Source organism: Oncorhynchus mykiss, chromosome 4 (genome assembly GCF_057628025.1).
Source record: "Oncorhynchus mykiss isolate SJ-2025 chromosome 4, ASM5762802v1, whole genome shotgun sequence".
NCBI classification, from domain to species: Eukaryota; Metazoa; Chordata; class Actinopteri; order Salmoniformes; family Salmonidae; genus Oncorhynchus; species Oncorhynchus mykiss.
Genome location: NC_143025.1, coordinates 16,923,447 through 16,948,153, shown reverse-complemented (window position 1 = coordinate 16,948,153; position 24,707 = coordinate 16,923,447). Strand labels below are relative to the sequence as shown.

Genomic DNA, 24,707 nt, shown 5'->3' with positions numbered 1-24,707 from the left:
CCCTAGACCCACTCCAATTTGCATACCACCCTAACAGATCCACAGATGATACAATTTCTATTGCTCTCCACACTGCCCTTTCCCACCTGGACCTATGTGAAAATGCTATTCATTGACTACAGCTCAGCGTTCAACATCATAGTGCCCTCAAAGCTCATCACTAAGCTAAGGACCCTGGGACTAAACACCTCCCTCTGCAACTGGATCCTGGACTTCCTGACGGGCCGCCCCCAGGTGGTAAGGGTAGGTAACAACACATCCGCCAAGCTGATCCTCAACACAGGGGCCGCTCAGGGGTGCACACTCAGCCCCCTCCTCTATTCCCTGTTCCCTCATGACTGCACGGCCAGACACAACACCAACACCATCATTAAGTGAGCCGATGACACAACAGTGGTAGGCCTGATCACCGACAACGACGAGACAGCCTATAGGGAAGAGGTCAGAGACCTGGCTGTGTGGTGCCAGGACAACAACCTCTCCCTCAACGTGATCAAGACAAAGGAGATGATTGTGGACTATAGGAAACGGAAGACCGAACACACCCCCATTCTCATCGACGAGGCTGTAGTGGAGCAAGTTGAGAGCTTCATGTTCCTTGGTGTCCACATCACCAACAAACTAAGCACACCATGACAGTCGTGAACAGGGCACAACATAACCCATTCCCCCTCAGGAGACTGAAAAGATTTGGCATGGGTCCTCAGATCCTCAAAAAGTTCTACAGCTGCACCATCGAGGGCATCCTGACAGGTTGCATCACTGCCTGGTATGGCAACAGCTCAACCTCCAACCGCAAGGCACTACAGAGGGTAGTGCGTACGGTCCAGTACATCACTGGGGCCAAGCTTCCTGCCATCCTGGATCTCTATACCAGGCAGTGTCAGAGAAAGGCCCTAAAAATGGTCAAAGACTCCAGCCACCCAAGTCATAGACCGTTCTCTCTGCTACCACACGGCAAGCGGTACCGGAGCACCAAGTCTAGGTCCAAGAGGCTTCTAAACACCTTCTACCCCCAAGCCATAAGACTCCTGAACAGCTAATCAAATGGCTACTCAGACTATTTGCATTGCCCCCCTCCCCCTTTTACGCCGCTGCTACTCTCTGTTATTGTCTATGCATAGTCACTTTAATAACTCTACCTACATGTGCATATTACCTCAATTATCTCGACTAACCGGTGCCCCCGCACATTGACTCTGTACCGGTACCCCCTGTATGTAGTCTCGCTATTGTTATTTTACTGCTGCTCTTTAATTACTTGTTCCTTTTGTGTCTAGTTCTTATTCATGTTTTTTAAACGACATTGTTGGTTAGGGGCTTGTAAGTAAGCATTTCACTGTAAGGTCTACTACACCTGTTGTATTCGGTGCATGTGACTAATAACATGTGATTTGATTTGAATAGGGTTATACCTGGAATAAAAAAAAATCTTTCCTGGAACCAAAAACGTTTCTTCAAATAGTTCTCCTATGGGGACATCCAAATAACCTTTTAAAGTTCTAGATAGCACTTTTTTTTGTGTAGAGGTGCTGGCCACTGGGGAGCAGTTTGGACAGGTGTGGGATAATTGCCTTGGCCAACCTTAAGACACAAATACCCACAAATAGTGCAATGTTATATAGACACAGCACAGAGCCATGAAATTTGGTCTCTCACTCTCTCCGCGGTATACACAAGTAGGGCTGTGCCTGGTCGGTCAAGTCCAACTGAAATAGATGTTATTAACCCACTTCTCACTTTTTCCCTCAGTCACAAACACGGTAGCTATTTATGTTAAATTCACGCAACAGTGCTACTTGTTCCTGTAGGATCAGTCCAAGCCACAGTATTATTAAGGAAAGGAAGGACACTGTCACTGCATTCGCAGTAAGTGAATGTGTCTATAGGGTGAGTGACAGTCAGGGGATTGTTTTTGTGACTATGGAGCTATGTTGTTGCAGCAGGGCCTGTGGTATTAGGTTTCAACAAGGGGGAGGGGGGCTGGTAGGGCAGCCAATTCAAGCAAGCAATGGGATGGCCACCCACACTAAGACAGCTATTACTGAGTGTTAGGTGGCAAAATATTATGGAGTCATGGTGCTAATGAAAAAGATATTGGTTCATGAAGAATTATCACACACACACAAACACACTCCCACCTCTCCACCATACACACAATATTTGCACTGTGGCAAAATGTCACCTATTATATTTGAACCACCCAACAGATGTGGAAAGGGCTCCAACACAACCCAGCTGATTTACTATTTATCCTACCTGCACATCCTGCTGAGGCACTGTCACAGCCATGAGGCTCAAATCACTGAGCCATTGACCCTGGCTCAATATCCTCTGTCATCAGAGATGCTATCTAACCTTCTTCTGGGTGGGCTGGTGTGAATGGTTCCCTTACTACTAGACCACCTCAGCCTCTCTCTGTCAGCACACCTGTCAAGTCCCAGTCCCACCAAGCTCTTATCAAGCCTGACATCTCAATGCATTGCTTGGCACTGGACTTAGAAAAACACTCATATTACTTTCATAGTATGAAATGGTAGATAGATAGTGTGTGTGTAGTAGTCTTAATAAAATGTGATAGTAATATGCTTTGGTCTTAATGAACTAGTTTGAATGTTTTGTGTCTTCTCCCCTTCTTCCCCAGCCCTGTTCTCCTAATTGTTGTCTGTAACTGCTTGTGTTCTGGTCCACAGGAGATTGTCCTGGTGCTGTTCTTTGGGACAGAGTACGTGGTGCGGCTCTGGTCTGCCGGCTGCAGGAGCAAATATGCAGGGATCAAGGGACGACTCCGCTTCATCAGGAAACCCATTTCTATCATAGGTGCACCTGGCTTATCCTTTGTTAAATCTCACACAGCCGTGCCACATGCAGTCAGAAACCGTTGTTACATGTTTTTACCCCTTCTTTTTGGGGGTCAAATTTGATTACTTCTGCTGTTATGTCTACTAGGGGAGAACCGGGACAAAAGTATCACTTTTTGTTTCTTAATTACTCACAGATCGATAGCGCTAGAGAGACTATATTTTATGACAAACAACTTGTGTATGTCCTCTACCATTAGCAACTGTAATTTCATTTCTGAGGTAAGTGAGATGAAATTAAATAGACTGCCGCATAGTTACTTTTGCACCTGCCGGCGGGGCGGGAGTAACAGCCTTGGGGCGGGAGTAACAGCCTTGGGAGTAACATCTGGCGAGAAGTGCACAATATCTCTAGGATCTTATCTCCATGTTTCTGGTTTGTAGTGCTCTTTACTTTCAAAAGTACTATCAGCCATCATTTCATGAATAATTCATGCTATAGGTTAGACATGTATGAAAAGGAGCCATCTCAATGTTGCGCAACCACAATATTTTGCCTTACAATATTAATCAGACTAAAATTGATCAAATAATAGCTACATTAACCATAGTAGGAGAGGTTTTTCAACATTTTCAATTATTCATGCTTAGCCCTACCAATCAGCTGTGCTCCAGTTGTCCTTGTCATGCCGCTCCTCGTGTCTTGATAGAGTAAACGTTTGTATTATTTTCCCAAACTGCAAAGTAATCAGGCTTATCACATTTCCATGGCTTGACACAAGGTAATTAACCCCCAGAATCATATATATTTTTAACCACTAACATGTCAATAAAAGCTTATGTTGGAAGCTGATCCATCAAGTCATTTGATTAAGGCATAATTCTAATGATGTCATATATAATTTTCTAACCTGTTGATATTTTGCTAACATTATAAAAGCAATATAAACTAGAGGAGACAATGGCCTGTGCTTAATTTTTTTTTTAAATGGGGGGGGGGGGGGGGTTTGCAGGGAGCAGTGTGTTAATTATGCCCTGTGTTACTTTCGTCCCGGCTCTCTTCTTACTTCTTCTACTATTATGTCTACTACTTTTGTTGTTCAATGGCAACTTAAACATTTGAAGATTATGAGCTAGATGGCAATGCTAATGTACAGGTGTATCCCTGTATCCCCCAGATCTGATAGTGGTTATTGCCTCCGTCGTAGTGCTGGGTGTAGGCTCCAATGGCCAAGTGTTTGCCACATCTGCTATCAGGTACTGGGTGTGGTAAAAATGAATATTTGACCTGGTTTTCCAGAAATCCTGGTTGGAGGATCCCAGCTATCCTGCTTATTCACCTCCTGATTGCGGGAAAGCCTCCAACCGGGATTTAGGGAAAACCAGGAAATGTATTGAAAGTTCCTGCAATTTTGCAACCATAATTACAAATAATATAATATTGTGATATTAGTGTAACATTTTGTGTTGTACTGTAATTGTGTTTTTGTTGCAGAATAAAACAGGTGGAAGAGAGTAGAGGTATATTAGGCTAAGGTTTGATTGACATTGGTTGCCTTTTGTCTCCAGGGGAATCCGCTTCCTCCAGATTCTACGCATGCTGCACGTGGATCGTCAGGGAGGAACATGGAGGCTTCTTGGATCGGTAGTCTTCATCCATAGACAGGTGGAGATCCCTTTACATCTGTTGGCTCATTTCATATCATAATGATGTGCAGTAGTATGAGCTTACATGAAGTTAAATATCAAAAGGTAATCTGGAGTATAATGCTGTTTTTAGTAGAGTGAATTAATCTACCCTGATCTTACTTGATCTTACTTGATCTAACTTGATCTACTTGTCTACTGTACCCTGAGTAGGCTTCTCATAAATCCTCAGTCAATCAAGCAGATTAAAATAAAAAGCAAGGTAGATGAGATGGCTAAAGACGTGGTTAGTCATGGCTTTGAAAATAAAACATAAAACAACTATTGTTGGACATTTCTTAACCAAATAAGGACACTGTGGTCAGATGATGGGTTCACATTGCTGCCATCTCTTCCAAAGGATTAGTGCACTTGTTCTGTCTGAGTTGCCCTGCCTCCTGCCTGGCTTGTCTGGTTATGGGTAGACTGAGGCAGACGTCTGTCCATGTTGTCCATGCTATATTGCCACCAGTGATTATCACAGGGCCCGTTGCACAATCACAGATTCCTCTGATACTCCCACTAGGACCTGCAAGGCTTTATAAGGAGAGAGAGGTAGAGAGTTTGTATTCTCATTTCAGTCACCTGGGGTTCTTTTGAAGACATCCTCTTCTGTTTTTTTTTTCTATCTTTAACAGGAAGCTGTGGGTTATTTCTCTGTGATGTGCAATGGGTCTACTGCTATTCTTTTAGGGTTGAGGATTTAGGGTTTATATAAATAGGGGAGATTAGGAATTTGGTATTTTATTGGGATCCCCATTAGCTGTTGGGAAAGCAGCAGCTACTCTTCCTAAAGATGAATTATTCTGTCTGTGTTAAATGATCGAGAGAGAGTCATATGCCTCCTCTTTCTATGTAGTCATTGCACGCTCTAGTCTTGATCCGACTATGTGTTGTAATGATTGATGTTATGGACAGATATCATTTTAGTTTGATTCACACTTGCAATGTAAAATGTGTAAATAATGTAAATACATGTAACACCTATACATGGTCTACTGCACATTACAAGTGACATACTCCACTCTCTATCTGCATTTCCTCTGTTGTAGGAGCTGATCACCACGCTGTACATCGGCTTCCTGGGGCTCATTTTCTCCTCCTACTTTGTGTACCTGGCGGAGAAGGATGCTGTGGACGAGGAGGGAAAGACTGGCTTCTCCAGCTACGCTGATGCCCTGTGGTGGGGCGTGGTAAGGCATAGTATTAGAGCTGATGTCCTGTGGTGGGGCGTGGTAAGGCATAGTATTAGAGCTGATGTCCTGTGGTGGGGCGTGGTAAGGCATAGTATTAGAGCTGATGCTCTGTGGTGGGGCGTGGTAAGGCATAGTATTAGAGCTGATGCCCTGTGGTGGGGCGTGGTAAGGCATAGTATTAGAGCTGATGTCCTGTGGTGGGGCGTGGTAAGGCATAGTATTAGAGCTGATGTCCTGTGGTGGGGCGTGGTAAGGCATAGTATTAGAGCTGATGTCCTGTGGTGGGGCGTGGTAAGGCATAGTATTAGAGCTGATGTCCTGTGGTGGGGCGTGGTAAAGCATAGTATTAGAGCTGATGTCCTGTGGTGGGGCGTGGTACGGCATAGTATTAGAGCTGATGTCCTGTGGTGGGGCGTGGTAAGGCATAGTATTAGAGCTGATGTCCTGTGGTGGGGCGTGGTAAGGCATAGTATTAGAGCTGATGTCCTGTGGTGGGGCGTGGTAAGGCATAGTATTAGAGCTGATGTCCTGTGGTGGGGCGTGGTAAGGCATAGTATTAGAGCTGATGTCCTGTGGTGGGGCGTGGTAAAGCATAGTATTAGAGCTGATGTCCTGTGGTGGGGCGTGGTAAGGCATAGTATTAGAGCTGATGTCCTGTGGTGGGGCGTGGTAAGGCATAGTATTAGAGCTGATGTCCTGTGGTGGGGCGTGGTAAGCAGAAGAGGCTGTTGAGGGAGGACGGCTCAAAATAATCAATGGAATGGAATGATGGAATGGCATCAAACACATGGAAACCAACCATTACTATGAGCCCGTCCTCCCCATTTAAAGTGCCACCAGCCACCACTGGTGGTAAGGCATAGTAATAGGATAGTACTGTATATAGCAGACACGTTTATCCAAGGCAACTTACAGAACAGTGATATACAGTGCATTATTTTTAATACATTTGTAAAAATGTCTAAAAACCTGTTTTTGCTTTGTTATTATGGGGTATTGTGTGTAGATTAATGAGGAACACTTTTAATTTCATCCATTTTAGAATAATGCTGTAATGTCACAAAATGTGGAAAAGGGGAAGGGGTCTGAATACTTTCAGAATACACTGCACATTTTAGTATATGTGACCCAAGCGGGACTCAAACCCACAACCCTAGATTGAATCTCCTCTATTTCAAATCAAAGTGTTTTTGTCACCTGCGCCGAATACAACAGGTGAAATGCTTACTTACAGGCTCTAACCAATAGTACAAAAAAAATGTGTGTGTGTGTGTGTGTGTGTGTGTGTGTGTGTGTGTGTGTGTGTAGGTAAGTAAGGAATTAAACAACAATTTCCACCATTGCGCTTGTTTTGTGGTGTGTATCTGTCGGGGTCCCCCTCTAGCTTGAGTGGTTCTGGAATACCATAAAGAAACAAGTTGCTAATCCAGTTTCAGTTACACAAAGCTACTTTTACACAAAACTATTTTTTATTTAACCAGGTAGGCCAGTTGAGAACAAGTTCTTATTTACAACTGCAACCTGGTCAAGATAAAGCAAAGCAGTGCGACAAAACCAACAACACAGAGTTACACATAAACAAACGTACAGTCAATTACATAATAGAAAATAAAAATAGAAAAATCTATGTACAGTGTGTGCAAATGTAGAATAGGGAGGTAGGCGATAAATAGGCCATAGACGCCTATTTATTAATTACAATTTAGCATTAATACTGGAGTGATAGATGTGCAGATGATGATGTGCAAGTAGAGATACTGGGGTGCAAAAGAGCAAGAGGGTAAGTAATAATATGGGGATGAGGTAGTTGGGTGTGCTATTTACAGATTGGCTGTGTAGAGGTACAGTGATCGGTAAGCTGCTCTGACAGCTGATGCTTAAAGTTAGAGGGAGATATAAGACTTCAGCTTCAGAGATTTTTGCAGATCGTTCCAGTCATTGGCAGCAGAGAACTGGAAAAAAAGTCGGCCAAAGGAAGTGTTGGGTTTGGGGATGACCAGTGCAATATACCTGCTGGAGCACGTGCAAATGGTGGGTGTTGCTATGGTGACCAGTGAGCTGAGATAAGGCGGGGCTTTACCTAGCAAAGACTTATAGATGACCTGGAGCCAGTGGGTTTGGCGACGAATATGTAGTGAGATCCAGCCAATGAGAGCATATAGGTTGCAGTGATGAGTAGTATATGGGGCTTTGGTGACAAAACGGATGGCACTGTGATAGACTACATCCAGTTTGCTGAGTAGAGTGTTGGGGGCTATTTTGTAAATGACATCGCCGAAGTCAAGGATCGGTAGGGTAGTCAGTTTTATGAGGGTATGTTTGGCAGCATGAGTGAAGGAGGCTTTGTTGCAAAATAGGAAGCAGATTCTAGATTTAATTTTGGATTGGAGATGCTTAATCTGAGTCTGGAAGGAGAGTTTACAGTCTAACCAGACACCTAGATATTTGTAGTTGTCCATATGTTCTAGGTCAGAACCGTCTTGAGTAGTGATGCTAGTCGGGCTGGAGGGTGCGGGCAGCAATCATTTGAAGAGCATGCACTTAGTTTTACTTGCATTTAAGAGCAGTTGGAGGCCACGGATGGAGTGTTGTATGGCGTTGAAGCTCGTTTGGAGGTTTGTTAGCACAGTGTCCAAAAAAGGGCCAGATGTATACAGAATGGTGTCATCTTGTTAGAGGTGGATCAGAGAATCACCAGCAGCAAGAGCGACATCATTGATATATACAGAGAAAATGGTCGTCCCAAGAATTGAACCCTGTGACACCCCCAAAGAGACTGCCAGAGGTCCAGACAACAGGCCCTCCGATTTGACACACTGAACTCTATCTGAGAAGTAGTTGGTGAACCAGGTGACGCAGTCATTTGAGCAGTGAAGGCTATTGAGTTTGCTGATAAGAATGTGGTGATTGACAGAGTTGAAAACCTTGGCCAGGTTGATGAAGACGACTGCGGTTATGATATCGTTTAGGACCTTGAGCGAGGCTGAGGTGCACCCATGACCAGCTCGGAAACCAGATTTCATAGTGGAGATGGTACGATGGGATTCGAAATGGTCGGTGATCTGTTTGTTAACTTGGCTTTTGAAGATTTTAGAAAGGCAGGGCAGGATGGATATAGGTCTATAACAGTTTGGGTCTACAGTGTCTCCCCCTTGGAAGAGTGGGATGACCGCAGCAGCTTTCCAATCTTTAGGGATCTCAGGTGATACGAAAGAGACGTTGAATAGGCTAGTAATAGGGGTTGCAACAATTTTGGCCTATAATTTTAGGAAGAGAGGGTCCAGATTGTCTAGCCCAGCTTATTTGTACGGATCCAGATTTTGCAGCTCCTTCAGAAAATCAGCTGTCTGGAATTGCGTGAAGGAGAAGCGGGGGGTGGCTTGGGCAAGTTTCTGCAGGGAGTGTTGTGTTGTTGGCCGGGGTAGGGGTAGCCAGGTGGAAAGCATGGCCAGCCTTAGGAAAATGCTTATTGAAATGATCAATTATTGTAGATTTATCGGTGGTGATAGTGTTTCCTATCCTCAGTGCAGTGGGCAGCTGGGAGGAGGTGCTCTTATTCTCCATGGACTTTACAATTCCCCAAAACCTTTTGGAATTAGTGCTACAGGAAGCAAATTTCTGTTTGAAAAAGCTATCCTTAACTTTCCTAACTGACTGAGTATATTGGTTTCTGACTTCCCTGAAAAGTTGCATATCGCGGGGGCTATTCGATGCTAATGCAGAACGCCACAGGATGTTTTTGTGCTGGTCAAGGGAAGTCTGGGGTGAGCCAAGGGCTATGTCTGTTCTTAGTTCTAAATTTTTTGAATAGGGCATGCTTATTTAAGATGGAGAGGAAAGTACTGTTGAAGAGAAACCAGGCATCCTCTACTGACGGGATGAGGTCAATATCCCTCCAGGATACCCGGGCCAGGTTGATTAGAAAAGCCTGCTCTCTGAAGTGTTTTAAGGGAGCGTTTGACAGTGATGAGAGGTGGTCATTTGACCGCGGACCCATTACGCATGCAGGCAGTGATCGCTGAGATCCTGGTTGAAGACAGCAGACGTGTATTTAGAGGGCAAGTTGGTCAGGATGATATGTAAGAGGGTGCCCATGGTTATGGATTTAGGGTTGTACCTGGTAGGTTCCTTGATAATTTGTACCCTTACAGACAAACTAACATGCTGTAGCCGAGGCGCTTTCAAGGGTATATGATTGTGAAATATATAACTTCATGGCCTGGCCCTTGCGGTCATACATACTTAAAGGACCATTATTCTGCATTATGAGTTGATGAATGAAAAACTGATGTAAAAAAATGTGAAGGAAACCTGCCTTAATGACTACCGACTACTCACGTCGGTAGCCATGAAGTGCTATGAAAGGCTGGTCATGGCTCACATCAATACCTTCATTCCAGAAACCCTAGACCCAATTTGTATACCACCCCAACAGATCCACAGATGACGCAATCTCAATCGCACTCCACACTGCCCATTCCCACCTGGACAAAAGGAACACCTATGTGAGAATGTTGTTCATTGACTACAGCTCAGTGTTTAACACCATAGTGCCCACGAAGCTCATCACTAAGCTAAGGACCCTGGGACTAAACACCTTCCTCTGCAACTGGATCTTGGACTTCCTGATGTGCCGCCCCCAGGTGGTAAGGGTAGGCAGCAACACATCTGCCACTCTGATCCTCAACACCAGGGCCCCACAGGGGTGCGTGTTTTGTCCCCTCCTGTACTCCTTGTTCACCCACGACTGTGTGGCACGACTCAAACACTATCATTAAGTTTGCTGACGACACAACAGTGGTAGGCCTGATCACTGACAATGAGCCAATAGGGAGGAGGTTAGAGACCTGGCAGTGTGGGGCCAGGACAACAACCTCTCCCTCAATGTGAGCAAGACAAAGGAGATGATCACGGACTAAAGGAAAAGGAAGGCCGAACAGGCCCCCATTAACATTGACGGGGCTGTAGTGGAGTGGGTCGAGAGTTTCAAGTTCCTTGGTGTCCACATCACCAACTAACTATCATGGTCCAAACACACCAAGACAGTCGTGAAGAGGGCACACCAGCTTTTCCCCCTCAGGAGACTGAAAAGATTTGGCATGGGTCCCCAGATCTTCAAAAGGTTCCACAGCTGTGCCATCGAGAGCATCCTGACCGGGTGCATCACCGCCTGGTATGGCAACTGCTTGGCATCCGACCGTAAGGCGCTACAGAGGGTAGTGCGTACGGCCCAATACGTCACTGGAGCCAAGCTCCCTGCCATCCAGGACCTATATACTAGGCGGTGTCAGAGGAAGGCCCAAAAAATTGTCGAAGACTCCAGTCCCGGCAAGCGGTACCGGAGCGCCAAGTCTTGGTCCAAAAGGCTCCTTAACAGCTTCTACCCCCAAGCTATAAGACTGCTGAACAATTCATCAAGTGGCCCCCCAGACTATTTACATTGACCCCCCCTTGTTTTTACACCGCTGCTACTCGCTGTTTATTATCTATTGCATAGTCCCAATTCCCCTACCTACAAATTACTTCGACTAACCTGTACCCCTGCACATTGACTCAGTACCGGTACCCGTTGTATATAGCCACGTTATTGTTATGTAATTTTATTGTGTTACTTTTTATTTTATTTTTTACTTTAGTTTATTAAGTCAATATTTTCGTAACTCTATTTCTTGAACTGCATTGTTGGTTAAGGGCTTGTAAGTAAGCATTTCACGGTAAGGTCTACACTTGTATTCGGCATATGTGACAAATACAATTTGATTTGTTTTGATCAACAACCCAACCCTGCTCTTTTTAAAGAAAACAATACAACTAAGTGACCCAATGCTTGCAACTCAGCAGTTGGGTCATCTAAACAACCCAGCATCCGAGTGAAGGCTGTTTTGGCTGTTTCCATCAGGCGGGTCAAGTTTCCAGTTCAGTTAATTAAACAGTTCAATGTAAGGCTGTGGGTAATAAAAAACCTATGGTAGTCTTGTGCTAGAGGGATCTACACGCAATAAACCACCTCACTGCTCTCTGTCTCAAATACCTTTTACTCTGCCACTATAAAGTGTCAGTTCCTTTAATTAAAACTATAATTGCAGGATTACTAGCTGTTTTGTAATGAGAGTTAGAAAGGTTCAGGGGTCCTTGGTGCCCAATGGAACCATGAAGAAAAGCTGTTTTTGTGTGTCATAGCCACAATGAACAAAACAGCCCAATAGGAACTTTGCTCTCCTTTGTTAATCACAGAGACTGTAAACTTGAGACTTGTGATATGCCGTGCCAATAGGTTTGGTCACTCGTGTGTGTGTGTGTGTGTGTGTGTGTGGTGTGTGTGTGCTGAGATCAGTTTGTCCAGCAGTAAAGGGAGAGCCTGTTTGGAGAGTGTTGTGTGTGCGTGTTTCCCAGTGTATTCCCTGTCAGCTTGTTTTCCACTGTGGGGTGTGCAGGTGCAGGGCACAGCTGTAGGACAGGCCCAGAGCCCACAGGCTAATGGCATGATTCATATTTCTCCTCTCCTCTCATCTGCCTCACACTCAGAGGTTGTTAAGGGAAGAGTGTTTGATCTGGAGATTCACCAGCACTCTGCTCAACCTCTGAAAATGGGAGAGACAGAGAAGCAATTGATATCTGGATGGATAGGGAGAGGGGTAGAGAGAGAGATTTAGTTGATGTTGTTTATAGGGTGTATGGTGTTTACTATGAACCATATGATGGCAGGTGTGGTGTGGCAATGACACACACTTCCACAGAGAGAGGGAGAAAGAGTAAATGGACTGTGCCCCAATGAGAACTCAAGATGGTGTGTTTGACCTTTGTGAAGACATGGAGAGCCTTCGCCACACACTTGGAGTGCAGCGCTTACACCAGGGGTTTGAATGCGGGGGTGTTGTTGAGTGGACTATTCCACACTGACGTCAGGCCCATTGTTTAGTCATAGAATGTGTAGATGAGGATTAACCATCCCACTCCCTCCTTTCTTCCCTCCCTCCTTCTTCCTATTTACTCCCAAAAAGTTTTAAGTATCTCACCTTACATCACCCTCTTTGTATAAGCACACAGCACAAGGTCACACGGCGCCCCAAAGACACTCCACTGTGCTTCTCTCAATGTGTCACAATTGGCTCAGCTTTCAGAGTGGATGTACATGGAAATGCAGGGGTATTTGTTTTCCTCTGCGCTCCGCTTGGCCAAATTCCTCTCCTCACTGAGGATTAGTCCCAGAATCCTCTCCTCACCGAGGATTAGTCCCAGTCAGAATCGTATTCCTATTGAGTGAATTTCAAATGCTGAGTGGTGACAGTTTTGGAGGCAGGCCAATACGTGTGATGAACTTTCTCCTCATGGTCTGCTCCTTGTTGTTATCGCCAAACTGTGCTCAATTACCTCTTTACGACCAAGTAGCTCATTATTAGAAGCCTTTAACAAACTTTTTTTTACCTATTTAGTACATATGTAAATGTAATAATGGTGAAAAGATATATATAATGGGAAATGATCGTGTAAATAAAAATAACATCAGTGTGTGGAAACATTGCCTTGTTTTCCCTAACCTATCCCGTCCTCACTGCCCCCAGGTGACGGTGACCACCATTGGCTACGGGGACAAGATTCCTCAGACGTGGATAGGGAAGTGCATTGCCTCCTGCTTCAGCATCTTCGCCATCTCCTTCTTCGCTCTGCCTGCAGTAATTACCCCTCATCTTCCTCCTCTTCTTCCACAATAAACTAAATAGCATAATGTGTACATAATTCATAATACACAATATTGCCTTCCATCATTACTGTGTTGTCTGGTGAGTAACCCAGTTAGTCCTCTGAGGGGAAGCATCAGTGTGCAGCTCCAGGTTGTCCTGTGGTTTCAGTGTCATGATGCAGCTCTCTCTCTTTCTCTCTCTCCCTCTCCCCTTCTCCAGGGTATACTGGGCTCGGGCTTTGCTCTGAAGGTGCAGCAGAAACAGAGACAGAAACATTTCAACAGACAGATCCCGGCTGCAGCCTCACTAATCCAGGTACTGTCAGTCAGTCAGTCAGTCAGTCAGTCAGTCAGTCAGACAGACAGACAGACAGACAGACAGACAGACAGACAGACAGACAGACAGACAGACAGACAGACAGACAGACAGACAGACAGACAGACAGACAGACAGACAGACAGACAGACTGCAGTCAAACAATCACTCTGTCCTGTCTGGGATCTCAACAGCTGTGTATAGGAGAGAATATGTATAGGAATGAGTGTGTAGAAAGTGCTTAAGCACAGTGATGACACATGGGACCTACTGTAGGCCGCTGAACCTCTCTAGGGCCAGGTCTGGTCTGGTCTGACGGACGCCATCTTTGATTCAGTGCTCTACTCATGTAACAACTCCAGGCCAGGAGAGGTTCAATTTAACATGTCCAGGACCACTACATTTCCTGAATTCTTTAAATAACACATTTGTTCCCTTCAAATCTTGCCAATGTAAGCTTCAAAAAGCAGTCTAGTACAAATAGATGAGTAGCAGTGTTTGTAGTCTGCACATGTCCTGGAAAAGGTGAGCTGTCCTGTCCTGTTCTCTCCTAGGCAGAGAAGACAGGCAAATAGCAGCCAGTTTATTCACCAGGAGCTGGCCATCACAAGGATCACATTGACTCTGAACATACAAAGAAGCCCACAGCTACATTTACAAAGAGACTCCTTATTGTGCTGACATTTAAGAAACATAGAGTCACTGAATCTACATGATGATGAGGATGACGGTACAGAGCTAAACATGGAATGGCTATATGAATGGTTATACTGTATGTGAATGGTTATATGAATGGTAATATGAATGGTTATGTGAATGGTTATACTGTATGTGAATGGTTATATGAATGGTAATATGAATGGTTATGTGAATGGTTATACTGTATGTGAATGGTTGTATGAAGGGTTATATGAAGGGCTATATGAATGGTTATACGGTATGTGAATGGTTATATGAATGGTTATACGGTATGTGAATGGTTATATGAATGGTTATACTGTATGTGAATGGTTATATGTGAATGGTTATACTGTATGTGAATGGTTATATGAATGGTTATGCTGTATGTGAATGGTTATATGACTGGTTATACTGTATGTGAATGGTTATATGAATGGTTAAATGTGAATGGTTATACTGTATGTGAATGGTTATATGAATGGTTATATGAATGGCTATATGAATGGTTATATGAATGGTTATATGAATGGTTATATGAATGGCTATATGAATGGTTATACTGTATGTGAATGGTTATATGAATGGTTATACTGTATGTGAATGGTTATATGACTGGTTATACTGTATGTGAATGGTAATATGTGAATGGTTATACTGTATGTGAATGGTTATATGTGAATGGTTATACTGTATGTGAATGGTTATATGAATGGCTATATGAATGGTTATATGAATGGCTATATGAATGGTTATACTGTATGTGAATGGTTATATGAATGGTTATACTGTATGTGAATGGTTATATGTGAATGGTTATATGAATGGTTATACTGTATGTGAATGGTTATATGAATGACTATATGAATGGTTATACTGTATGTGAATGGTTATATGAATGGTTATACTGTATGTGAATGGTTATATGTGAATGGTTATACTTTATGTGAATGGTAATATGTGAATGGTTATATGAATGGTTATATGTGAATGGTTTTATGAATGGTTATATGAATGGTTATGCTGTATGTGAATGGTTATACTGTATGTGAATGGTTATACTGTATGTGAATGGTTATACTGTATGTGAATGGTTATATGTGAATGGTTATACTGTATGTGAATGGTTATATGTGAATGGTTATATGTGAATGGTTATATGAATGGTTATACTGTATGTGAATGGTTATATGTGAATGGTTATACTGTATGTGAATAGTTATACTGTATGTGAATGGTTATATGAATGGTTATACTGTATGTGAATGGTTATATGTGAATGGTTATATGAATGGTTATACTGTATGTGAATGGTTATATGTGAATGGTTATACTGTATGTGAATAGTTATACTGTATGTGAATGGTTATATGAATGGTTATACTGTATGTGAATGGTTATATGTGAATGGTTATATGAATGGTTATACTGTATGTGAATGGTTATATGTGAATGGTTATACTGTATGTGAATAGTTATACTGTATGTGAATGGTTATATGTGAATGATTATACTGTATGTGAATAGTTATACTTTATGTGAATGGTTATATGAATGGTTATACTGTATGTGAATGGTTATATGTGAATGGTTATACTGTATGTGAATGGTTATATGTGAATGGTTATACTGTATGTGAATGGTTATATGAATGGTTATGCTGTATGTGAATGGTTATATGACTGGTTATACTGTATGTGAATGGTTATATGTGAATGGTTATATGTGAATGGTTATACTGTATGTGAATGGTAATATGTGAATGGTTATACTGTATGTGAATGGTTATATGTGAATGGTTATATGTGAATGGTTATACTGTATGTGAATGGTTATATGAATGGTTATACTGTATGTGAATGGTTAAATGTGAATGGTTATATGAATGACTATATGAATGTTTATACTGTATGTGAATGGTTATATGAATGGTTATACTGTATGTGAATGGTTATACTGTATGTGAATGGTTATATGAATGGTTATACTGTATGTGAATGGTTATATGTGAATGGTTATACTGTATGTGAATGGTTATATGAATGGTTATGCTGTATGTGAATGGTTATATGACTGGTTATACTGTATGTGAATGGTTATATGTGAATGGTTATATGTGAATGGTTATACTGTATGTGAATGGTAATATGTGAATGGTTATACTGTATGTGAATGGTTATATGTGAATGGTTATATGTGAATGGTTATACTGTATGTGAATGGTTATATGAATGGTTATACTGTATGTGAATGGTTAAATGTGAATGGTTATATGAATGACTATATGAATGTTTATACTGTATGTGAATGGTTATATGAATGGTTATACTGTATGTGAATGGTTATACTGTATGTGAATGGTTATATGAATGGTTATACTGTATGTGAATGGTTATATGTGAATGATTATATGTGAATGGTTATATGTGAATGGCTATATGTGAATGGCCTTTTGTGAATGGCCATTTGTGAATGGATACATGTGAATGTTTATATGTGAATGTTTATATGTGAATGGCTACATGTGAATGTTTATATGTGAATGCTACATGTGAATGTTTATATGTGAATGGCTACATGTGAATGTTTATATGTGAATGGCTACATGTGAATGTTTATATGTGAATGGCTACATGTGAATGTTTATATGTGAATGGCTACATGTGAATGTTTATATGTGAATGTTTATATGTGAATGGCTATATGTGAATGGCTATATGCGAATGGCTATTTGTGAATGTTTATATGTGAATGGCTACATGTGAATGTTTATATGTGAATGGTTACATGTGAATGGCTATATGCGAATGGCTACATGTGAATGGCTACATGTGAATGTTTATATGTGAATGGCTATATGCGAATGGCTATATGTGAATGGCTACATGTCAATGGCTATATGTGAATGGCTATATGTGAATGGCTATATGTGAATGTTTATATGTGAATGGCTACATGCGAATGGCTACATGTGAATGGCTACATGTGCATGGCTACATGTGAATGGCTATATGTGAATGGCTATATGTGAATGGCTATATGGGAATGTTTATATGTGAATGGCTACATGTGAATGGCTATATGTGAATGTTTATATGTGAATTGCTACATGTGAATGTTTATATGTGAATGGCTACATGTGAATGTTTATATGTGAATGGCTACATGTGAATGGCTATATGTGAATGTTTATATGTGAATGGCTACATGTGAATGGCTATATGCGAATGGCTACATCTGAGTTTTTATATGTGAATGGCTACATGTGAATGGCTATATGTGAATGGCTATATGTGAATGGCTACATGTCAATGGCTATATGTGAATGGCTATATGTGAATGTTTATATGTGAATGGCTACATGCGAATGGCTACATGTGAATGGCTACATGTGAATGGCTACATGTGAATGGCTACATGTGAATGGCTATATCTGAATGGCTATATGTGAATGGCTATATGTGAATGGCTACATGTGAATGTTTATATGTGAATGGCTACATGTGAATGGCTATATGTGAATGTTTATATGTGAATGGCTATATCTGAATGGCTATATGTGAATGGCTATAGGTGAATGGCTACATGTGAATGGCTATATGCGAATGGCTACATGTGAATGGCTACATCTGAATGGCTATATGTGAATGGCTATGTGTGAATGTTTATATGTGAATGGCTACATGTGATTGGGCATATGAATGGCCATATGAAGTTGTTAAACCAGGAATCTACTTCAGAGGGAAGAGTTTTCTCTGTCAGAACACATTGTTGCTGATCCAAGGTCAGTTTAGCTGTTGTCCCCCTTATGGTTAAGGTTAGGACAGGTCTGATCCTAGATCTGTGCCTGAGGGCAGCTTCTACCCAGAGCTGAGATAATGTCCAGGTGATCAGCTCACCATCTGTGTTTACCGTGGGTAAATATGCTAGGACACTTATCACACTGGTTCAGTTTGTCCATCCTCTTTTTCAGACGCTGTGGCGCTGCTATGCAGCAGAGAAACGAGAAGGCTGTCCCGCCACCTGGAAGATGTATGTCCTCACCGGAGACTACATTCCCCCCATGAACTCTGAAAACAACAACCCAAACCTCAGAAACAAGGTAAACACTACCTCACTTCTTCAGTTCTAACAAACATAATACTGCAGGTCTATACACACTTTATACACCTTTATCCCTGTTCAGAGAGGCATTCTAATGATGCACTATAGCTGCTTTGTCAATCAACAGCTAACATATCTGTCAACCTGTCTCTTGGAGAGCTTGTATCCTGTCTCAATTCCCAGAGGAGATGTCAGAAAGAGAGCTGCCCTCAGGAAAAAGCTGTTTGCTGGTGATATGAGCCTTCCATCCTACAGACAGACAGACGAGTGTAGTGAAATGCTTGTGCTTCTAGTTCCGACAATGCAGTAATATGTAATAAGTAATCTAACAAATTCACAACAACTACCTTATACACACAAATGTAAGGGATGAATACGAATATGTACATATAAATATCTGGATGAGCGATGGCCGTGCGGCATAGGCAAGATGCAGTAGATGGTATAGAGTACAGTATATACATATGAGATGAGTAATGTAGGATATGTAAACATGATTAAAGTGGCGTTATTTAAAGTGACTAATGATAGGCATAGGCAAGGTGCAGTACTGTAGATGGTACAGAACAGCATATACATATGAGATGAGTAATGTAGGATATGTAAACATTATTAATGTGCCATTATTTAAGGTGACTAGTGATACCTTTATTAAGTCCATTTATTAAAGTGGCCAGAGATTTGAGTCTGTATGTTGACAGCAGCCTCTCTATGTTAGTGATGGCTGTTTAACAGTCTGATGGCCTTGAGATAGAATCTGTTTTTCAGTCTCTCAGTCCCAGCTTTGATGCACCATTACTGACCTCGCCTTCTGGATGATAGCGGGGTAGTTTGCCCCCGGTGATGCGTTGTGCAGACCGCACCACCCTCTGGAGAGCCTTGCGGTTGAGGGCAGTGCAGTTGTCGTACCAGGCGGTGATACAGCCCGACAGGATGCTCTCGATTGTGCATCTGTAAAAGTTTGTGAATGTTTTAGGTGACAAGCCAAATTTCTTAAGCCTCCTGGGGTTGAAGAGGCACTGTTGCACCTTCTTCACCATGCTGTCTGTGTGGGTGGACCATTTCAGTTTGTCTGTGACTTCTCCTTCTCCGTGATGTGTACGCCGAGGAACTTAAACCTTTCCACTTTCTCCACTACTGTCCCTTCGATGTGCATAGGGGGGGTGCTCCACGATCATCTCCTTTGTTTTGTTGACGTTGAGTGAGAGGTTATTTTCCTGACACCACACTCCGAGGGCCCTCACCTCCTCCCTGTAGGCCATCTCATTGTTGATGTTGGTAATCAAGTCTACCACTGTATTGTCGTGTGCAAACTTGATGATTGTGTTGGAAGTGTGCATGGCCATGCAGTCATGGGTGAACAGGGAATACAGGAGAGGGCTGAGAACGCACCCTTGTGGGGTCCCAGTGTTGAGGATCAGTGGGGTGGAGATGTTGTTTCCTACCTTCACCACCTGGGGGCGGTGTATCAGAAAGTCCAGGACCCAGTTGCACAGGGTGGGGTTGAGACCCAGGGTCTCGAGCTTGATGGCGAGTTTAGAGGATACTATGGTATTAAATGCTGAGCTGTAGTCAACGAACAGCATTCTTACATAGGTATTCCTTTTGTCCAGGTAGGATAGGACAGTGTGCAGTGTGATGGCGATTGCATCGTCAGTGGACCAATTGGGGCTGTAGGCAAATATCAGGTAGGGTGGAGGTGATATGCTCCTTGACTAGACTCATGATGACAGAAGTGAGTGCAACGGGGCGATAGTCATTTAGTTCAGATACCTTAGCTTTCTTGGGAACAAGAACAATGTGGCCTTCTTGAAGCATGTGGGGACTGGGATAGGGAGACTGGGATATGGATTGATTGAATATGTCTGTAAACACGCCAGCCAGCTTGTCTGCGCCTACTCTGAGGATGCGGCTAGGGATGCCATCTGGGCCGGCAGCCTTGCGAGGGTTAACACGTTTAAATGTTTTACTCAAGTTGGTCACGAAGAAGGAGAGGCCACAGGCTTTGGTAGCGGGCCGTGTCAGTGACACTGTATTGTCCTCAAAGCGAGCAAAGAAGATGTTTAATTTGTCTGGGAGCAAGACGTTGATGTCTTGGCTGGTTTTCTTTTTGTAATCCGTGATTGACTGTAGACCCTGCCACATACGTCTCGTGTTTGAGCCCCCCAGGATGATTCCGGGCCTTTGTCTCCCCCACACAAAGACACAGTCAGTTGAGATGATGTCATTGCCGCCTTTCTCATGGGAGGAAACCTTTGTGTTGGTAGAACAGCAACAACAACAAAAATTGTTTGGCATTGAACCCACACATTGGGGAGAGTGAAGGCTGCTTCTGTCACTTTCTGTTTCGGCATGTGACTTCTCCCCTCTCTCTCTATCTCTCTCTCTCCCTCCTCTCTTTCTCTCTCTCTCTCTCTCTCTCTCTCTCTCTCTCTCTCTCTCTCTCCCTCCTCTTTCTCTCTCTCTCTCCCTCTCTCTCCCTCCTCTCTCTCTCCCTCCTCTCTCTCTCTCTCTCCCTCTCTCTCTCCCTCCCTCCCTCCCTCCTCTCTCTCTCCCTCCTCTCTCTCTCCCTCCTCTCTCTCTCTCCCTCTCTCTCCCTCCTCTTTCTCTCTTTCTCTCTCTCTCCTCTCTCTCCCCTCTGCTCCTAATGAGTCATTCAGGATTCAGACCCATTCTGGTATTTGGACAGGACTATGGGCCAGTGTCAATGCCAGGACACTGTGTGTGTCATTGAGTAAAAATCATTGTGTTTCTATAAAGCAGTCAGTTAGTGACGTGCTGCCTCTAGGTGATGGAGTGGAGCACAATGAAGGCCCCGAGGAATTCAGAGACTCAAAGAGCATTGACCTCAGTTAAACCAGCACAGATTTGAAGACATGGCCTTAATCACCATGCTATAGTACAAGAAGAAATTACTAACACAGTGTATTATTTGAAGGTTTAAAGGTGCACAAATCATTGCTTACAAAACAGATACTGAGGTTTCTGTGTTCTGAATGGTTAGGAATCAAAGTTTACTGGGTAGTATAAGCCATGTTAGAAAATAGCAAATCAGGAATGAATGACAAGTGATAGTGCTAAACCATAAAAACACAACCACAACAACTTGTCTAACATATGAAGGTAGGCAATGGCCACATGTGACTTGGTATTTGGTATTTTATTAGGATCCCCATTAGCTGTTGCAAAAGCAGCAGCTACACTTCCTGGGGTCCACACAAAACATTAAACATAATACAGAACATCAATAAACAAGAACAGCAGGACAGAATTACATTTTAAAAAATTTAAGCACACAGCCTACATATCAATGCATCCACACTAACTATCTAGGTCAATCTGTTTTTTAAACCAGGTTTGCTGTTTATTTGAGCAATAATATGAGATGGAAGGAAGTTCCATGCAATAAGGGCCCTATATAATACTGTACACTTTCTTGAATTTATTCTGGATTTGGGGACTGTGAAAAGACCCTTAGTGGCATGTCTGGTGGGATAAGTGTGTGTGTCAGAGCTGTGTGTAAGTTGACTATGAAAACAATTTGGGATTTTCAAGACATTATTGTTTCTTATAAAAAGAAGTGATCAGTCTCTCCTCAACTCTTAGCCAAGAGAGACTGGCATGAATAGTATTTATATCAGCCCTCTGATTACAATGGGGAGCAGAACGTCCCGCTCTGTTCTGGGTCAGCTGCAGCTTTACTAGGTCTTTTCTTGCAGCACTGGACCACACGACTGGACAATAATCAAGATTAGACAAAACTAGAGTCTGCAGAACTTGCTTTTTGGAGTGTGGTGTCAAAAAAGCAGAGCATCTCTTTATTACGGCCAGAACTCTCCCCATCTTTACAACCATTGAATCTATATGTTTTGACCATGACAGTTTACAGTCTAAGGTAATGGAAAGTAATTTAGTCTCCTCAATTTGTTCAACAGCCACACCATTCATTACCAGGTCTAGAACAAAATGAATGATTTGTACAAATACAATGCTGTTCAGGACCAGTTTATTAAAGGAAAGGGGGATACCTAGTCAGTTGTACAACTGAAATCTGTCTTCCGCATTTAACAATAGCATTGTATTTGGTCAAACACAATTTTTTCCAACTATTTGCTAAGAGCTGGCAGCAAGCTTATAGGTCTGCTGTTAGAACCAGTAAAGGCCACTTTACCACTGTTGGGTAGCGGAATTACTTTGGCTTCCCTCCAGGCCTGAGGACAAAGACTTTCCTCTAAACAGGAGAACATTAACCTGACTAGGAAAACTCCTGGCCCTGAGTTTAACCAATGCTGAGTTTGTGTTCAGGAAAGCCCTGGTGATGCATTCTTGTGTCTGTCTGTGTTGATCAAGCGCACCAAGAGGAAACTGAAGATGGTTCGTGACAATGGCTCCATGACCATCCTTGGAGCGAGGAAGATGTCCATTCCTCAGATCACCTTCGACCACATCGAAGATAACGACGAGAAGAAAGAGGTCCCCTTCTTTCTAGAAGAACCCCAAGGTATATAACTGAATCAATTTGAAAATAAAAGAGAGCACACTCTAAAAGAGAGTACACTCTAGGAGCTCAGATGCAAAAATTGAATTACCAACGTTTCGACAGCCAAGCTGTCTTCATCAGGGTATAGTCACAAACACTGCGGGAAGACTCGACACACAGGTGCCTGTAATCATGGCCAAGAGTGGCCTAATATCATTGGTTAATTCTCAAATATTAAAATGGCATACAAAGAACAGCATACAAACAACAAATGGATAGCATACGACCATAGATTCATTTTAGACTACACAAGCTTACAAACAATTACAATGGCAAAGTCACAATAATCACAAGAATGGCTTCAGATCAAAGTCTACGTTGAGACCGAAGGGAGCAAGGGTCTTTAAGTTAAAGATCCAGGCAGCCTCTCATTTTAACAATAAAGAGGTCACCCCCTCTCTTAGGGAGTTTGAATCAAAACACGAAGCGGATTTAACTTATTTTGGAAAACAGCCCTAATGCTGGAAACAAACATCATTATGTTGTAATCCAGAGTCACTTTCATTTATTTTCCAAGTTATAGCACATGCTATTTTACATATAGCAGTTTTTTAAAAGGACCAAACAGTTTGCGATAGTGGTATAGTGGTATCGTCCTGGCCCTAGTTTCTGTACATATGCAGTTGGTCATCTTACAGATGCTCCTATTGCTTGTCTTCAAGTGAAGATAGATACTGCTATACTGGGCATATCTGAACACATTGTGTGTAAAGGTGTATAGGTAACAAGCTCATTGGTATTGGAATTAATCAATAAGGCACAAGGGGGTGTGATATATCAAATCACATGTTATTAGTCACATGCGCCGAATATAACAGGTGAATTGCTTACAGTGAATTGCTTACTTACGAGCCACTAACCAACAATGCAGTTCAAATATATATATATATATATATGTTTAGATGCCTCTTGGATCTATATGGCCAGTATACCACGGCTAAGGGCTGTTCTTATGCATGACGCACAAACCCCTGAGGTGCCTTATTGCTATTATAAACTGTTTACCAACATAATTAGAGCAGTAAAAATAAATGTTTTGTTATACCTGTGGTATACGGTCTGATATACCATGGCTATCAGCCAATCAGCATTCAGGGCTCAAACCTCCCAGTTTATAATGTGTAATATGTAGTGGTTTGTTTTACGAGGAACACATAGACTACTTGAACCAGCATATACAATACTAGTGCTTTCTAGGAACTGTTAAAACTATGAACTGAAAACCAGTACTTGACACTACAGTACATTACAAACGGACTCCCATGCCTTAATTGACGATAAGTCTCAATTGAGAGCATGGCATACTGTTGAATGGTGTTGAGGTATTTTTCAGAGAAATAACCATGGGTCATGCATGTTTGAGCCAGCTGTGATAGAAGCAGATGTCCTATGAGGAGAATTTTCCAAAGTGAATTACCACAGTTATGAAACAGTTTTTTCTTCCTTTTCAAACTTCATTTGACAAAATAATGTATTTAAATGCCCCTTGAAATGATGTCATGCAGCCTTATGTTTTGCGCATTGAAAATCCATCATTTCAGTAAAACAGAGATATTGGATGCTTGGTGAGTAAACCCTGGTGACTTGACTGGTTAGGGGCCAGTGGAGACAAGAGAGACAAACATTTGCATGGCACAGTTGGAGTCCTCTGTTTGAGATTCCAACAGTGATATAGAAATAGGAGGAACTCAATCCCCTTGGGAGT

At 42.5% G+C, this 24,707-nt stretch overlaps 1 protein-coding gene across 2 annotated transcripts in view; it reads left to right on the top strand.

Moving 5' to 3' along the window:
• The window catches only part of LOC110522744 (potassium voltage-gated channel subfamily KQT member 1-like), a 279,767-nt gene that overhangs the window by 25,538 nt on the left and 229,522 nt on the right, over nucleotides 1-24,707 (top strand). For both annotated transcript variants that reach the window (XM_036969009.2, XM_090231282.1), the window contains exons 3-10: nucleotides 2,694-2,820; nucleotides 3,980-4,058; nucleotides 4,371-4,467; nucleotides 5,540-5,680; nucleotides 13,246-13,356; nucleotides 13,585-13,680; nucleotides 18,332-18,460; nucleotides 22,813-22,963. In XM_036969009.2, coding sequence (XP_036824904.1) covers nucleotides 2,694-2,820; nucleotides 3,980-4,058; nucleotides 4,371-4,467; nucleotides 5,540-5,680; nucleotides 13,246-13,356; nucleotides 13,585-13,680; nucleotides 18,332-18,460; nucleotides 22,813-22,963 — 931 coding nt within the window. The remainder of the gene's footprint in view (nucleotides 1-2,693; nucleotides 2,821-3,979; nucleotides 4,059-4,370; nucleotides 4,468-5,539; nucleotides 5,681-13,245; nucleotides 13,357-13,584; nucleotides 13,681-18,331; nucleotides 18,461-22,812; nucleotides 22,964-24,707) is intronic.